The 18,854-nt window shown below is 46.6% G+C and overlaps 1 protein-coding gene across 1 annotated transcript in view; it reads left to right on the forward strand.

Annotated features, from left to right (window-relative positions):
* The window catches only part of DNAH8 (dynein axonemal heavy chain 8), a 521,770-nt gene that overhangs the window by 53,073 nt on the left and 449,843 nt on the right, over positions 1-18,854 (forward strand). Inside the window, exons 6-9 of the mRNA XM_088445337.1 lie at positions 2,018-2,181; positions 4,049-4,225; positions 10,336-10,449; positions 12,899-13,006. Of these exons, the coding sequence (XP_088301463.1) occupies positions 2,018-2,181; positions 4,049-4,225; positions 10,336-10,449; positions 12,899-13,006 (563 nt within the window). The remainder of the gene's footprint in view (positions 1-2,017; positions 2,182-4,048; positions 4,226-10,335; positions 10,450-12,898; positions 13,007-18,854) is intronic.

The raw sequence follows: 18,854 nt of genomic DNA on the forward strand, positions 1-18,854 counted from the left end.
TAGATGCAGCATCCTCTGCGACGGAGTTAGAGACGACTTCTCCCAATTTATGACCCATCCATGTGACTGAAGCACCGAGATGGTCATCTGGAGGTGATGGAGAAGTATCTCTGGAGATCCTGCCAGGAGCAACAGATTGTCCAGATATGGTAATAGGCGGATCCCCTGCAGCCGCAGATGGGACGCCATTACTGCCATCATTTTTGTAAATACCCGAGGGGCCGTGGATAGGCCAAAGGGTAATGCCTGGAACTGGAAGTGTTGCTGTTGCACAGCGAATCTGAGAAACCGATGATGCGAAGCCGCAATCGGGATATGCAGATAGGCATCCTGGATGTCCAGGGATACCATGAAATCCCCCGGTTCCATAGCCAGTACGTAGCGTCTCCATCCGGAAATGAGGAACCTGTTTAGGCACTTGAGATTCAGGATAGGGCGGTAGGTCCCATTGGGCTTTTGCACCAAAAACAAGTTGGTATAAAACCCCATGCCCGCTGGGGCTCTGGTACTGGGACAATCACTCCTGCCTTGCGCAGGGAACATACCGCCTCCTGTATCACTGAGGCTTTGTCCTTGTTGGAGACGTCCGAGTGGAAGAATTGGTGAGGGGGTCGGCTGCGAAATGACAGGGCAACCCCGAGACACCACCTCTCTTACCCAGGAATCTGTTGTGGTTTGATGCCAGTATTGGGCAAACTGAAGAAGTCGGCCTCCCACTGTGGGGTCCCCCAAAGGGAGGCCTGTCCCGTCATGCTGTGGACTTGTCGTCCGGTTTAGAGGCTGGACACCTTGTACTCCAAGCTTGCTTTTTGGGTCTGCCAGTCTTCCTGACAACCGTCTGCTTGGGAAACGACTGGCTTTTAAGCCTAGTTTGCACTCTGTAGGGCCGAAAGAATGGAGTTCGGGAACCAGAGGGGACCGAGGCTGATGGCAGACGAGCCGACTTGGCCGCTGCTAAAGTGTCCACGATCTTGTTTAGATCTGGGCCAAACAATACTTTCCCGTTGTAGGGTAAAACTTCCAAACCCTTCTTAGAGTCCGCATCCGCCCTCCAGGACCGGATCCATAAGGACCTGCGCGCTGTGACAGCCGCGGCTGACACTCTGGAGGATAACAAACTGACATCCAGAGCTGCCTCATTCATATAGGTAGCCGAGTCACGTTTCTTGCCCACCAGGGACAACTGGTCCTCTGAAGCATCAGGAGAAAGGGACTCCTCCAACAGATCTGCCCAGGATTCCACGGCCCTAGCTACTACAGGAGGTGAAACCCATTTCTTGACTCCTCAGGAAAGGGGTATGCATTGACCAAACGCTTTTGCAGCTGGAACCGCCTTGCCGGAGCCTTCCATGCCTCCTCCAGATGATCCACTAACTGATCTGACAGAGGAAAAATGGCTGTAGAACTTTTAACCCTCTTAAACAAGGGGTGTTTAGATTTAACAGCCATAGGGGCTTCTTCCTCTCAATGACCAACACCTCTTTTACTGCTCGGACCAGGCCCGGAATGTAAACACTGGACTTGTGCTGCTCATCCCTTGGGGATCGTTCAGAGTCAGACTCTGGAAGCACCCCATTGTCCTCGGATGACCTGTCATCCTCGTCCACATAGGAATGGCGAGGAGACACAGAAGGCCTTTTTGTCAGCACCCTAGGGGTCCTAGATAGTGAATCAGGGTCAGAGCCTGCAGACAGGTTGACCTGAGACGCTTGTGGTACATTAACCACCCTGTCATAGCGTCCGGCTCTGAATCAGGGCCACTGTCTCATATTAACATACGTGCCCATTTACCGCCCATTCAGCCACAAGGGGAGTAGATACTGAAATACATATGACTCAGAATGGTCAGTAGATGCGAGCACTCAGCAATAGAGCAAGCAGCGCTAAAAGATGCAAAAGCCATCCGCAAAACTGACTTGTGTTTATCTCTGAATCAGCCCCATTGTGGCTTATTGTAGTGTTGTCAATATTTGTGGCTACAAAAGTAGTACACCATATTTTTCTATACTTTCACCAGACGCAAAATTGAACATTGATGGAGCTGTCCAGCTGAGTGCAGTTGAATTTATTGACTTCCCTGCACTGCAGTCTTTTGAAGGTGTGATGGCTGCAGCGGCAAAAACAGAAATGGTTACGAAGTGTGAAGCAGCACTAATGGTGTGGTACAAGCAGATAGAACAGGTAAAGGAATGCAAACAATTGTTTTGGTTTGTGTAACAGAATAGGAGCACTTGTTAATATAATTTATACATTACAATTCTAAGATTTATGACACATATCACTGGAAATTACAGATATATGACAGGTATTTATACTAAATAAGTGTTATTAAGTATCACCTACAGGAAGTTGCTTAGTGTGGCTATAGGGTCTGATTCAGCAAGGAACGCAGTTGCTAATACGCATGCAATTGGGCGATTGTTGCGTTCTGTGCATGCGTATGCATCGCAGTGCGCAAACTAGCTGCTGTGATCGGGACTGTGATCGAAGTTACTACGCAGACACATCGCAGAGTGATTGACAGGAAGTGCCCTTTGTGGGTGGTGACGGGGGGGAGGGGGGTGGTTGGGCGAACGCCGTTGCAGGGGCGTGCATAAATTATCCACTGTGATGCCCATACGCAGCCTGAGGCCTGATAGCATGCGTGTAAGTTAGCAATTTCTGAGTAAGGTCAGAGCTTGTGCAAGTGTGTGTGAGGCTGCCATGGTACTCCATTGTACCAATTCAGTTGCGTTCCTTGCTGAATCCGGCCCATAGTTACACCCTGTGACATTGATTTTCTTGGTTTGTTTGTTAAGATGAACACTTCTCTTAATGTAACACCATTGTTATAAAATAACACATGAAGCAGTGGTGACCAAATGTAAATTATTAAATAAAGATCATAATTAGTGTAAAAATGCAACAAACTTATTTTGAAGACTCACTTCACATTATTTTTTACACTGTGTAATGTTTCAAACAAGTATATATAGTGTTAGTACTGGTACAGTATGTATGGTATTCCTGCAGCATATATGATAAGTGCGCCCCCCTACTTATTGGAAGTAATGGAGAGAAGAATGCATTTTGTAATATAGCTTTAAACTAAAAATAAACACAATAATCCTGCAATAAACAGAAATCAGAGACAATGCTGAATTAATCTGCGTGCGCAGGAACCGTCCTTCGTGATCGCTCGCAGACCCTTCTATGACTCTGCCTGATTGACAGGCAGAAGCATTTAAGTGATTGGGACGGCCAACTTTCCCGCAAATGGGGGCGTGTCGGCCCCGTTTTCCGGGAGTGGCAAGGCCAGGGACTGCTTTTAAGGACATACATATTAGGGGACTTTTATGATACTATGATACCAACCTGGTCACAATGGGGTGCTATTTAGTAGGGAAATTAGGCCCCAAAACCATGTGGCCTCCATCCCTTAAGGCAAGTTATATCTGTGCAGAAGAACACTGGCGTTTTTCCTGTTACCTATGGACAATATATTTAGGACATTCATGTATAGTTTTCATACTTTAATATAATTTTGTTGGACCAGAAGTCTCAGCATGCATATGGCTGTCAAATCAAGCTGCCACTTGAACTGCAGGACAAGTCATGCCCATGGCTGACAAAGCATGTTGCCGCTTAAGGAACTACTAGTACCAAAATTTCCCTGGCTGCCATAGCCACTTGTTATACTACTAAAACCAGCAATACCCATTGCTTCCAGAGCACACTACCACAATTACCAGCATGATGATAGCACCAACGCATGCCTTCATTTCAGGGTAGAAAAAAGTCCAGCATGCTCATGGCTGCCATAGTATGCTGTTAGTTGTGAACAACATGTACCAGAATAACCATAACTGTCAGAGCATACATCCAGTTGTGGACTACAAGAATCAACATGCTTATGGCTGCCGTTTCATTCTACCACAAGTCATGCCCTTAGCTGATACAGCATGCTAATATATAAACGACCAGCATTCCCATTAGGAAGTTTAGATATGTAAATACAGATGTATTAGAATTTAGTGTAACTGTAGTTATATATCTTTCCTAAATGCAGGTTCTGATTGAAAGTCAACAGATGAGAAAGGAAGCGGACTATTCTGGTCCTTTAATTGAACTGGAACATTGGAAACGAATGTCAGTGAAATTCAATAATATCATTGGCCAGATCAAAGGACAGAATTGCAAAAGCGTTATCACTGTATTAAACGTGGCCAGATCCAAAGTACTCAAGGCAAGAGAATGATTAATAATGACTGAAAAAAATATGCAATTTGTATTGCAGTTGTTCTGTGTGCATAATTTAATCACTAGTAAAATATGTCATTTTTACAGCATTAACTTTAGAATTAAACTCAACCTGCAACTGAAAGTTCAGTTGTGGGTGGTGTTTAATAAATTAAATGTAATGCTGTTAGTAATACATGAAGTACTAAACTTTGGGTTTTGTGTAAAGTTATTATCTTTATTTAAATGGCACCGCAAGGATTCTGCAGCATCTTACAAAGTATATAAACAAATAAGCAAACAAGAAAAACAGTTATTAACAGTACAAAACAATACAGGATAAGGACATGATTTATAAACATTGCTGCTTAACACTTAAATAAGCAGCAGAGCGTCAGCAACCAAGTCTTAGGTGCTGTTGTGGGGAGTTAAGAGTAAATGATAAAAGTATAGTATAATTAAGGTAAGGAGAAGCATGTGAGGGAAGAGTGCCCTGCTTGTGAGAGCGTACATTGTAAAGGGGAAGGGCAGACAGACGGGTGGCACAGATGGGGTAGATTGTAAGGAAGGAGCATGGAGCCGTGGTTTAGGATGAGAGCTGGAAAACGTTTATGAAGATGTGGGTCTCGAGAGCCCGTTTGAGGATTAGTAGAGAGGTGGAGAGTCATGATAGAGAGGGGGAGAGAATTCCAAAAGTGGGAAGCTGCACGGGTCAAATCTTGGAGACGGGAGTGGGAGGAAGTGATTAGTTGGCAGGAGACGACATGTATTTGTGGAGCGAAGTGGGCGAGCGGGAGTGTGAAAAGAGGTAAGGTCAGAGATGTAAATAGGAATGGATTGGTAAGGTCTTTGCAAGTGAGTGTGAGAAGTTTGAATTGGGTTCTGAAGAGGAGGGGAGCCAGTCTAGGGCTTGTAAGAGAGGGGATGCAGATCTAGTGCATTTGGAGAGAAAGCCTGAGCAGCATCATTGTGAACAGATTGGAGTGTAGAGAGATGGGAGGCCAGAAAGGAGGAGGTTACAGTAGTCCAATCTGGAGATGCCCAGTGAGTTGGCGAGTTTTATTTGCCTCCGGGGCAGGGACGGACTGGGGCTGTATATCAGCCCTGGCAGTCCACCCTATACTCGCTTGAGAATGGGGGCGTGGTAAATTCAAGGGGGTGTGCTTGGAGTCATGGGTGGCTGGCCTTGCGGCACGCCCCCTTCTCTTCCCGTCCCAGCACAGCTGCCGCCAGCCCATATACGCCTCCACCCCTTCCGTCTCCGTGAGATCATAATGATTCCGGAGCTGTGGGGTGGAGGGCAGGGGACTCTTCTTTCCCCCCTCCTCGAGCCGGTCCTAAGGCCATCGGCCCTTTGGCATATGCCAGAAGTGCCCGTTGGCCAGTCCAGCCCTGCTCCGGGGTGAGAAAGGGTCTGATCTTTGGAGATATTTCTGAGATGGAGACGACAGGACTGTGAGTGGTACTGGATGTGTGGTTTTAAGAAGAGTGAGTTATGCTTTCATTTTAAATATGTGCAATGATATATGAGTTTGATGCATTCTAACACACTCTGAACTTAGAGGTAGATAAGCGAAAATATTCAAGAAATGAATAATTGTTTTGCACATTTGTGTTCACATAACAATTTGAGATATTCGAGCTGATTCTGAGGTGCGACAAACAGAAAAAAAGAGCAAGTAACTTTGCACCTTGGTAAAACCAGGCTGCACTGCAAGTGGGTGTCACGAATGGTTCATGAGGATTTCCTACTGAGGAGCTGAAAGCTGAGGTCCCGGGTTATGGAAGGAATCGGAGGCGAGGGGCCTGGATGTATGGATGTACTGTATGTTCTCCTCATCCACAAGTATCGGATGTTAGCTAGAACTGACCAAAGGCTCGGAGTCTAACCTGCAGGGAGATGTTCACCAGTGACCCCTCCAAGCGGGATATGGGTTTAAGCTGCACCCAGCAAGCAGGTCGCGGCCCTTTGGTCATTTATCCAATACAGGTGAGAAACTGAGGGAGATAACACCGATGAGGCCCAGGAGAGTGCACTTCTGAAAGAAGCACTAGCGAGAATTCTGTACTGAGTGTGCGGGCAAGGTATCATATGCACCACTGGCACAGGAAAGTGCCACTGTAGTTGTACTCGGATGTTGTACTGAGTACGTGAGCAAGGTATCAGACGCACCGCTGGCACAGGAGAGTGACACTGTAGTTATACTCGGATGTTGTACTGAGTACGCGGGCAAGGAATCCAGACACACTGCTGGCACAGGAGAGTAACTAGAAATGACTCGAGAGCAGAAGAGCAAGGGAACCTGGAATGAAGTGACGGCAAGCAAACACTAGTAGAAACGATGTTGTACAGGCAACTTCCCTAGTTATCCAGAGCCCAGTAATATAACCCAAGGTAGCAGCCCAATCGAGGACAGCGTTAGCTGACAACACCCATGCTACCATTGGAGGAAGGGTCAGTCAGGTGATGAAGACTGTCATGGCTGCGCCCATGACGGCAACCTCGGTAACCAAGTCACGAAGCAGCACATGGATGTCCAAGTGCACCTAAGGAATTATCCTCGGCGCGTCACTCGCCGCCGCACCTGATGTCTGACTGCGCGAGAAGTCAGGGGAAGTCGGCGTTGTGGTGCGCAACGGCCGATCGATCCTAGGCAGAAACCTGACAGTGGGGGAGAATTAAAATGTACAGAGAGACATAGATCTGAGAGTGACATGTCCAAACTCACATCTTAACTGCAGTGTAAGAATAAAGCTGTACAACATTTATGGGCTACATGCAAAAGCAGCCAGTATTTACCCTGCACATAAAAAAATAAATGTATTTGCACCCCTTGCAGTGCAACATGGTTTTGTTACAAACTCACGGATGGATAGTGGATGCTTGCATGTTCTTTGTGATTGACTAAGACCCAGTACAGAGATGCGGAGTCTAACGTGCCGGAGGTATTCACCAGGGACCCCCGCAAGGAGGTTTGGACTTGGCTGGGTCCAACACGCAGTTCACGGCCCTCTGACTTGGTTTCCTAATACAGGTGCCAGATTACACTGGAGCATAGCAGGATACGTCGTAAGGCGTACAATCATAGTCAACAAGCCAGGTCAGAACCAGACGATGAAATGGTACCAGGGATCAGACGGTAACAGGTCAGGAATGAAGCCAAGGTCAGGAATGCACGGTAACAATCAAGATAATGGAGACGCTGGAGTAAATTCGAGAGCCTATAATCTGGCAAAGGAGAAGTGTCCTATGGGAATCGGGTCTGGTAATGCAGCAAGAATGCCAAGGCCAAAAGGGAAAAGCAAGAGAAAGGTCAGGACACAAGCTGGGTGTCAGTATTGTGCAGTACAAAACGGCTAATGGAAACAGCAAGGAAAAGTCAGATACAGTCCGTGTCAGAATCAATGTAAGATACTGTAATGCTGGAGATAGGAGGTGAGGCCTTATATATAGACACTGAGGATGGCGCTAGCATGAAACCTTGGTAAATGAGGCTGTTGCACGGTGAGGAGTAGAGGCATGGAGAGTGTTGGAATCATGGATGGACTCGAAACAGCTGCGTCAGACCTGGCAAGCTGCTGCCAGGTTCCGGCGCTACATGACACCATAGGCATGGTTAAAGAATCTCCCAAGTTATTCCATGAACAGCAACTTTATTGGAGGTTCACGAGGAAAAAGACTGGGGTTTGCAAAACGCCTTCTAGAAAATACTGCAGAGATGTGACAGAAAGATTTGTTGCCTTACAAAATGTTGTAGAACTTTTTTGGCTTGAACTCTAAGCAGTACAGCACAAATCATATATTGCACACCAGCCAGGGGACAGTATCCCTACTGTACATCATGGCAGTGGTAGCACAATTATTGAGATCACTCAGCAGGAGCGAATGGCAGTATTGTCACAATTCATGGAAAGGGGATTAGTGCACAATACAGACATATGTCGGACAAAGGCCTGATAACCCTGGCTAAAAAGCTCATTCTGATGAGAAAATTTGTCTTGAACAGGTTAATGATCCAAAGAACATTTAAAAAGCAATATCTGAGATTCCAATGATGGAAATAAATGTAACTGGGCGTCCCAGTCTGATTACTGAATTTAAAAAAATCTGTGTCAAGTCCTCAAACTTGCGTCCATTGTCTGACCTAGTATCAGCAATGTTTAAATGGGCAAATACTGCTCTATTGTCGGGGAAAATGTACAGTATGAAGGAGCATTCTTTTGGAAGGTTTTTACCTCTTAACTGCCGGCTATATTATCCAGAGGTTTTTGAGGTTCAAAATCTAAATTGTTGCCGTATACGGTGGACTCAAAACACCTAAATCTCATGCTATTTAGTCCAGGACACCACCATTAGTAATGTAAAAAAATCCCTCTCTATCCCCTTCATTAATAAGCTCCCTTCATTAATGAGCTGTACAATTTGTGCTATTTGCCCCTCTCCTATTATCTAGGGATGCCTGACACAATGCAAAGTATCCCCCTAATAGTGCTCATTTGTGTGTTTAATGCATTAGTGTCCCCATATATGTTTATCTATTAATATTGGGGCTGATTCAGAGATGCTTGCTAAGCCAATGGTTACCACTCATCTCCGATGGCCAGTGCTGTGCGCAGGTGCGTCCTGTACTATGCATGTGCAGTATGGATCTGTTATCCTGCATGGAGTCCGGCAGAGTACTGTCAGCGATTGATAGTCTGTTGCCATTTCTGGGCGGGGAGGCCCTCCGTTTCCCCAAACAGAGGCATGTCTCTGCCGTTGGGGGGGTGGGAGGAGGCCACGATCTTCGTCAGCTGATGAAGATTTCCTGGCCTCTTTTGTGCATCTGTGGCGGTCGGCTTCAGTGTCCCCATGGTCACTCAGCAGGCCTGGGATCACGCAGATGATCCGATGCTGCGTCCATGGATTTAGCTCGGATTTGTAATGCATGCAGCTGGCGTGATGCCTCCTGCTGCATTGCCATAATAGTGCTACTGCAGCTGCTAACATGTTAGCAGTTGCAATAGCAATACCATCTGAGGCTGAATCACCGCCTTTGTCTCTATATAATTTTCTATCAACCCATTTAATATTTACTGTAGTGTTGTGGTTTTAATAATTACTTACTTTCAACCAGTGGTGTCGCAGGGGGGGTGCAGGGGTTGACACCAAAATGCCGGCTCCTCTCCAGTGATTGGGAGCCGGAAGCTGCACACTGACAACACAATGCAACGCCCGGCTCCTGATTACTGAGGAGGAGCTAGTAATGCAGGGAGAGTCACTGGGGGCAACCGGCATCTCCGGGAGTGCTGGGCACGTCCCCAGAGTGATGTAACCATGGGTGTGCAGTGAGGAATCAACCAGTGGATTTACTTGCCGCACCGATCCCTACCCCAGTGCCACCACTGCCTTTAACTTTATTATTTTCTTGCTCCTCTGTAATCTATTGGGAGAAAAGAAACCCATAGAGCTACATAGAATAATGCTTGATTCATCTCACACTTTGCATTTTTCTATTGGCTATTCTATTGGCTAAAGTCGGGATAGTAATTTGTAATGTGGCACTTTGCACATCTGCAACTGTTTGCTATCAGTTCACCCTTTCATACATCTGCAGCTTTCAAATTACCCTCCCAAAAATCACATTTATGAGTACTCATTATATTATTAAGTTTTGCCATATCTGACCCAGACAGAAAGGGACACAGAGAGGTTGGGAGCGAGCACTAAGTACCAGGGTCCACCGCCCGCCTCGCCCCCCTCCCCCTCACCAGTCAGCTGCGGCAGTGTTTCCTCAGCTTAGTGCACACTACTGTCCTGGGCTGCAGTGGGAACAAGAAAGTAAGGCGGTCTCCTTTGCCTTTGCAGGGATGGGGGTTGGTTCTGGTAGATCACACTGATTGGATGTTGTCCTGGCTGAGGGGCACACATCGCTCTCCCTCCATTTATATTTATAAAAGATGTTCGGCCACGCCTACATTCATTAGACGATGCCCCCTATTTTTGCCCGGGCCTGGCAAATGTCACTACAACCCTGCGGACAGATAATAGGATACTGGTTTGGTTTTATAAAAATGGTCAGTTTATTAATAAACTTTGTCATAACATAAATATACACTCTGTTTTCATTTTAACAGATGTGGAGAGAGCTGGATTCCAGAATTACAGATGCAGCCAATGAGTCTAAAAATAATGTCAATTATTTATATACACTTGAGCAAGTATGTCAGCCACTTTATACTTTTGACCTGGTAAGTGATAACTAGGCATGTAGAACTTAGCTAATATTAAATATTATCTAAAGACGGTGTTGCCCACCGCATCCAGCTTGTTGCATATGAGAAGTGCAGTCAAACCCCCTTAGAACTGCATTTTCGGGGGTTTGTTCACATTTCTGACATTGGTGTATCCCGTTAACAGGCCAGTTTTGGGTGCTGGTGCTTAATTCATTTTGTGGGCCATTTTATTTTACAAAGCAAAATGAGATACCAAGGAACAACAAATATATTAGATGTTGTAGCTATGGGAGATGTATTATAGTTTAGTGAAGTTAGTTTGATGGTGTGGATTTTTATGTTCTGTAGTTTTCCTAAGACATGTTAAAGCATGTGTTCTACAGTCTATAGCTGTTTCTTAGAAATCATTTGTTCTCTGGTTGACTATCCCTCCTGAGGAGAGCCAATATCTAGGAATATGTCAAAAAAGGCTGCTAAAGACATTATACATTATGCCATGTACCACTCTCCTAAGCAAGATTGGCACCCTTCTCAACCCTATCCCAACATTCTACTTTAAAAGTATTCAGTGATCAAAGGGCAGATGCCGCATAAGTAACATTTGGAAATAGTCAAGCTATTATTGCAGGACATATTTGAAGTAGGGATGTGCAGGCTCGGATAGGTTCGAGTTTGCACGTTGAGTTCGGATTTTTCCCTCCAAAAAAACGGAACTCAGAAAGAGGCAAAACGTCATCTTGCATGGACGAACATCATCATTCCTGGACTTTTTAAAATACATTAAAATTAAGTCACATATATAAATTAAAGTAATTGACCTAATATCAGTCAACAGTCCTGATGACAACTTTCTGAAAATCTTTCTGACTCCAGGGGGTAAATTTACTAAGGATCGATTTTGGTTCCATTTAAAATTGTCCAATCTGATTAAGATGGTGCATTGGTTTCCATTAAAGTTCTGTTTGAAGTTCTAAATGTGTCCTATTCACCCTCAATACAACCCAAAATCATAGAAAACCATTCCTATTGGCCAACAAATGTCATATTCACTGTATAACCCACAAAACACCTTCAACCCAGTGCTAATTTGCATATCCACAATCATAGTGAGTTTTCAGATAATTCTATATGATTTAAAACTGTTTCTTATGGTTCTATTGAAAATGGTGATTTTGGGTCGATTTTCAAATCGACTGTTAGTAAGCAAGCTTTTTCTACTGATGGCTGTGGGGAAGTACAGATGGTCTATTACTGACGTTCTATTTCTCGGTGAAGTCGAATTATTGGGGATTTTGAGTCGGTTTTGCCTTTAGTAAATATCTGATTGTTAGTAATTGACCACTGCTAAAGTTTTTTCTTTTAGAGATTCATACTGATATTCGTGCACAAGTATGGTTACTGCTGCCAGGAAGCACAGGCAAACATACAAATTGCAGGATGAAGAATTAAGCTAATTGGCACCTGGTTTTCAAGTACTGTAGTTTGGTCCGATTTACGAATGCCCATAACACTTTTCCTATACATGCTTGGCATTACTCTAAAATAGCTAAATGTTATGGCTCTCTAATGTTTAATAAAATCACATGCAGGCTGAAAGGGAAGGCTGACTGTTGCCAGAATAAATTTATTTGAGTGCAAGCTGCTGACAATCTTTTTTGGACTGTGGTCCCTGTCCCCTTCTGCTGTTAAACTCAGTCAAGCTTAGCATTCAGTGCTAGGTAGTTGCGTAGTATGGGCCTGATTCAGAGCCGCTCGTAAGCGGCCGCTCGTTCGCTCCGAGCGATGGTCGCACATCTGCACATGCGTATGGGTCGTAATGCGCATGCGCCAACCAGTCAGTGCCGTCGGAAATCGTGTGTTCGCAAAATAGCGAGTGCCTGCTAATTTGAGTGACAGGAGGAGGCGTTTATGGGTGGTAACAGGGGAAGGTGCTTGAAAACGGGGAGTGGAGATCCGAACGCAGGCGTGCCAACGGGCGTTTTAAGGGTGTGCATAATTAACAAAGCAGCATCATCGGCCACGTCACTTGGTTGTCTCTTAGCCTGAACTGTTCGTATGATCGCGGTAGGAAAATCTAACCACAAGCACTGCGAGCAGTTCAGACGCCTTTCGATGTACTCGATTAATCTAATAAATAGCAGAGATGACTTATGATGCGAACGGCCAGGGGGCGTCTTTACAAAATAGCGAGCGCATGTTTCGTTTGCTCGCTCAGACATAGAGGCGTCAACAGACCGCAAAGAGCGAGCGCTCAATTTAAATAGCCGGCCCCTTTTTCTGAACGAGCGAGCGCAAATAGCATCCGGCTCTGAATCAGGCCCTATGTTCTTTGTCTTGCTATTAACAAGGTTAAATGTTTTTATTGAAAGGGTTAAGTAATGATTTAATATTTGCTGCTATAACAGTGTTTAAAGACATAATTTATTGTACACATTTTATTGTTTGTGTAATCATTTCATTTTAGGTTTCTATGACACATGGCATACAGAATCTAATAAATACTATTGGATTGTTACATAGTGTTTCTAGATACTACAACACATCTGATAAGATAACGTCATTGTTTGTAAAGGTAAATTCAATATTTTTTTTATATCTGAAAACTATAAACATTTATATTTTTGTCTTAGTTTCTCTTTAGGAAAGAATCTTAATTGGGAAACTACAGAGGCGGCTATTACCATTTTTGGGTAAGGGGGGCTGCCTGTGTTACAGTCTAGTGGAAGCCGGCGGTCCAATCTGTTCACTGACTCATAATTCTGGCTTCTAGGAGTTGCACCAGCTGCAGCCCCTAGAAGCCGGCTAGGGCTGACGCAAAGGTAGGTAGTGGCTTCCTATTGGAAGGGCTCTCTTTGCTAATTGCGATCTGGACTGTCAGTCCCAGGGGGAGTGCTCACCTGTCCCTTTTGTCCAAAGGAAGAATCTCTGGGCACGAATGTATACATTTTATAGAACCTGTCACAACTCTCGGATGGATTGTGGATGCAACCCGTATGCAGGGAATTGACTAGACCTATTCCTGAGCGCGCGTTGTCTTATGTGCCGGCGATATTCACCAGGGACCCTCGCAAGAAGGTATGGACTTGGCTGAATCCGACACACAGGTCGCAGCCCCCAGGTTAGGTTTCCATATATAGGTGCTGGAAAACTTGGACGGAGTGCAGGACACGATAGCATAGTCAACAAGCCGGGTCAAAACCAAACAGACGAGACAGTACCAGGGAGCAGGCGTAAACGGGTCACAGAGAATAGCCGAGGTCAGAACCAGATATCAATGCAGAGCCAGGGATCAAACGGAATCGGAGTCACAAACAAAGCTAAGGTCAGGATCAGTAATCAGGATATGCACGGAACGCTGGAGTATGGTAAGGAGCCTATACTCTGGCACTGGAGCGCTCCCACAGACTTCTTTATATATGCAGGGCTACCCCAGTCACTTCCTATGACGTCGCAAGGGCGTGTGTATGGCCCTTTAAATATTACACAGGTTGGCGTGCACGTCCGTAGGGAGCCGCGGCCGCCTGTAGTTTACTTAACTGGTGAGTGGGGACTGCCCTGGATTACTTACCACATTCTCGAAGGGCAAAGCACCCAGGGAAGGGGGTGATTCAGTGTTGTGTAACTGCAGGACTTGTACCTCTGTACTTTCTCCTCAGAACCATGATGGGCTCTGCTCCAGTGTTCGCTGACTGCAGCAGACTGTCAGTCAGCTATGACTTCCACTAGGAACCGGCCTGGACTGCTTCTCTTATAGGTAAGGTTGCACAAGTGCACATCCTCTGCAGTGTCTGTCACATGGACTGGCATCCCCAGGGCCCGCCCCCCCTACTCCTACTGGGACCTATCTGAGTGCCTTATAGCATTCTGCTTTGGTGTCCCGTTGGTGTCTGAGAGTTACACCTGACTCAGGTGATGAACTGGATTCAGCGGAGACCGGCATGACTGGAACCATAGATGAGGTAAATAGCTCTATTGCACAAGACTTATGTGGCAGTGAGAACTGCCTTTGATGATAAATGACAGGAACTTGGAACCAGTAGAAAACTTGAACCGGACTGAGACCGGCAGGAAGACTTGCTGAATTGAACTGGTGAACTTGGAACTTGACTCTGGACTGGAATAATGTGGATTGAACTGATGAACTTGGAACGTGACTCCGGACTGGAGTAGTGTGAATTGACTTGGAATATCACTCTTTCTGGACTGGAGTATCGTGGAATGGACTTGGAACTTGGAGTTGGCTCCGGACTGGAGCAATATGGAATGAACTTGGAGTTGGATCTGACTCTGGATTGGAGTAGAGTGGAATGGATAACTTGGAACTTGGATCTGACTCCGGACTGGAGTAGAGCGGAATGGGTAACTTGGAACTTGGATCTGACTCCGGACTGGAGTAGAGCAGAATGGGTAACTTGTAACTTGGAACTGAGGGCCTGATTCAGAGCCGGACGATCTGACCAGAGCGCTCGCTCTGAATCAGGGCCCTCCTACCTAAACTTGGAGCGGCCTCTTGGACGCTCGCATAGCTGTGGGTTACGCCACTGGAGTAGCGTGGAATGAACTTATAACTTGGAACTGACTCCACACTGGAGTAGCGAGGAATGAACTTGTAACTTAGAAGCAAAGGTTTCACACTAGGAACTCAGGAACACAGGTCATGCTGCAGCAGGACCTCTGGATATGCCAGGTATTGCTGTTAGCAGGATTTACAAATATGCCAGGAATTGCTGTAAGCAGGATTTCTGGATATACCAGGCATTGCTGTAAGCAGGATTTCTGGATTTACCAGGTAATGCTGTAAGCAGGATTTCTGGATATACCAGATATTGCTGTAAGCAGTATTTCCGGATGAACTGGTCTAGGAACCAGCAGGAGCAGGAGCCTGGGATTCCCTTGTACTCAGAAGTAGCACGAACTATACACCACGGGAAGTAACGAGATGTTCAGGCACTGAGTGCTATCAGAGGAGGATCTTTATACTCTGGGTCTGGCAGGAATTGGTGGATAAGGTCAGGTGGTCTGGTAGTAGCACTCTGAGTGGTGGAGGGCACAACATGCAGAGGGAGCAATCATCTCTGCAGTACTGAATCAGAACTACACCTGCGATTCCAATCAAGGCTAGTAGTGTTCACAGACAGAGGAGGGCCCAGGTGATTAATCACTGTGGAAAGGAGAGCACGGTCCAAATGCATACAACACAGAAGTGTTACAGCCAGTATGATTTAGAGCAGATCTCCCAGGCGAATTGCACACACAGATCCATGGAGCAGCTGGCAGAGGTAAGTCTCAAGGCAAAAGGTAAAAACTAGCCAGGGTCGTGACATTTGGGAGCCATGTATTCAGCCCTTCTCGTTTCAAGCGCAGCCCTTCTGCAAGTGGAGCTGGATTTTTCCCTCCACTTCTCTGCTTGGAAGTTGAAAGTTTCCACACTTGCTGTCCTCTTCAGAGACGCATTACTCTGATGCCTGACGTACGAACTTCCCTTACAGGTGTTTTCCACAGACGGTGTTGTTCCTCGGCGCTTAGGCCTTTGTCTCAAGCTGTTCATTTGTCGTCCTTTGAGCATTTGGGTTCTGTTGACATTCGTTGGCTTAAGTGGATGGTCACTTTCCTGTTCCTAGCGAGTGTTTCTCTGGGACGCGTTGTCCTGTTCCTACCAAGTGTGTTTTTTTTCACTTGGACGGGGCTTTAGCTACCTTCCTACGGTAGTCTCTTGGTTTCTAATCACACAGGACTGTTTGGTCTCTGTTTCAGGCACCTATTTTTCTACGGAGGAAGCCTCTTTTGATTGCGCCGGCCCTCCGGATCTTTGTGGTTAAGACTCAGGTTCTCCGTGGAATGAATACCCTTTTTGTCTCTTACGTCTTTCATCAACTGAACTGGCCGGGTACCTCACGGAACTTGACCAGTTGGCTCCATTTGTTTTTCCGTCTCGCTTCTGTGATGGCGATCCTTTCTGTTCTGTCTTTAAAGTTGGATTTTTTTTTTCCACTGGTTTGGTGGGTTCTACTTGGGTCGCTCGCCAGCAGTGCCTCAGCTGAGCGGCTTCGTAGAGAGGCCCTATGGTCCTCCGCCCATACTTTTTTCTGGTGTTGTTCATTTGACACCTTCACTGCTGCGGATGCGGCTTTTGGCAAAAGGGTTCTCAGCGCAGCTCCAGCACATCCCCTCCCGTAATAGAATTGCTTTGGGACGTCCTATGGTCAAGCCTGTGTCCCCTATGGACTGTGTATTAGAAAAGAGGTCATATGTCTTTCCTTGTTAAGTCCTTTTCTTTGTACTCCATAGTGGACACAGGCCGCCCACCCTGACGCACTCGGCTGGTGTTTTATTTATACTCTGTTCCAGTCCTTCTTTAGCGTTTCTGGGTGTTGGATCAGTATGTGTAGGTCAGGTTTCCTTCTCCTCTTCCTCGCTCCTGCGTTGGACTTACTAACTAAACTAGCCTGCCTGGGGGGCGGGGTATAGGGGGAGGAGTCGGGGCTGCTGGAAGAAGTTTAACTAGTTGTGCTCACCCTATACTCATGGACAAGCCTGTGTCCCCTATGGAGTTCGAAGAATAGGACTTAACAAGGTAAGACACAAGTCCTCTTTTCTCACCCATATATCTGATGTGGTCTTAGGACTTAATTCAGCAGAGGAAGGAGGTGCTGTCGGAGCTGCTAATATGGCAGCAGCTCCGATAGCACTAATACGGTAATGCAGCAGGAGGTTTCATGCCAAGGACGCAACATCAGATCATCTGTGTGTCCATCGGCCGGCTAAGTTACCTATGGGGTCACCCATGCCGGCCGCCACAGATGCACAAAAGAGGCCAGGAAATCTCAGTCAGCTGATGGAGATCCTCCTCTCATAATTCCGCCCAACTCCTCCATTGTCGGAAACGGAGGTCATCGCCACCCCCCCACCCAGAAATGGCCGCAGACTGTCAATCACTGACAGTATGCTGCTGAACCCCATGTGGGATTACAGACCCGTTCTGCACATACTGGTCCTGTGCATGCGCAGGTTCCCGATAATCTTGAATCCCGCTATAAGCAGTGCACGCCACTGAAAGGGGCCCTTAGACCACCTGTCCCAAAAAAGGAGAAGACGGGCTCCCAACACATGCAGGGTCGTAGCTACCATGGGTGCATGGACTGCGGTTGCTACAGGGTTCCGAACACCTCCAAGGCCCACCTCCCCTGCATGCAGCTCACCTCATACACATTTGATATAGAATAATATAAGCGACCTGGTCGTACAATCAGATAAGAAGCAGGTCAGCAAATCACAGGTTTCACACAGGTACAGCCCCCCCACTCTTGGTGACTTCTAATATAAAAAGGCGTGTGGCACTCACCAAAAGCCAAAGTTCACAATGCATTCGTTCGCAGCACATAGACAGCCCAGCAGAGTGAGTGACAGGTGAAGCCATCTGTAGGTGGTAACAGGGGCTGGCCATTAAAAACGGGGAGTGAGGTGCAAACGCAGCCGTGCCTGAGCATCTCAGCTGCATTTTAGAGGTGTGCATAATTAAAAGACAACATCATAGTACACGTCACCTGGCTTGTTTTTACACTGAAGTGCTTGCAGTGCTCGCGGCAGGGTATAGTCAACGTCAAGCGCTGCAATGGCATCCGATGTACCGATGGTTGCATACACTTCCTGAAGATGACGTGCATAAGTGGGCGTCTTAAAACAGGCTGGTGGGTGTCTGCATACACTATGGGCCTGATTCAGACCCGCTCGCGAGCGCTGATCGCTCGTAAGCGGGTCGATGTTGGCCAAGTGCGCATGCACACGAGGGAGCCGGGTCCATCGTGCGCATGCGCAAGACCCACATAGCGACGGGCAAGCCGTCGCTATGGGTCTCGCTACAAAGGGGGCATGCTGTCGATGTTGAGCATGCCGGGGGAGTTGCTGCCCAGACGGAGGCGTTCCCATGGGAATGCCTACCGTCTGGGGCCGGCCCCACTGACATCACAAGTGATGTCAGTGGGAGTGCTTTTGGCTCTGATAGGGTCTCGTCGCAAGCCCAATGGTCACGATGGTCTTGACCATCGCCACCATCTTTTTGGCCGCTCGCTATAGCTGTGGGCGGTCACCCACAGCTATGCAAGCGGCCAGGAGGCCGCTCTAAGCAAAAGAGAGGGAGGGCACTGATTCAGAGCGAGTTCTCTGAAAGAGGGTCCGGCTCTGAATCAGGCCTATGTGATAGATTTCTAAGAAATAGTGGGCGTGCTAATGCATTGCTGTGTGATAGCATTGCCTAAGCAATTTGCATACACATCGTGCGAGCGATCGCATCTAGCGAGCGGCTCTGAATCAGGGACTGTGTTCAATGTTGCATAACTGAACACAAAAAAATAAAGATCACAGGTAAGCACAATTTTCTTTTAATCACCTTTTCTCACTTAGGGGTCTAGTTAGTAGACTTA

The sequence above is a fragment of the Taudactylus pleione genome, unplaced genomic scaffold (assembly GCF_031769625.1).
Source record: "Taudactylus pleione unplaced genomic scaffold, aTauple2 ptg000378l, whole genome shotgun sequence".
Taxonomy (NCBI): domain Eukaryota; kingdom Metazoa; phylum Chordata; class Amphibia; order Anura; family Myobatrachidae; genus Taudactylus; species Taudactylus pleione.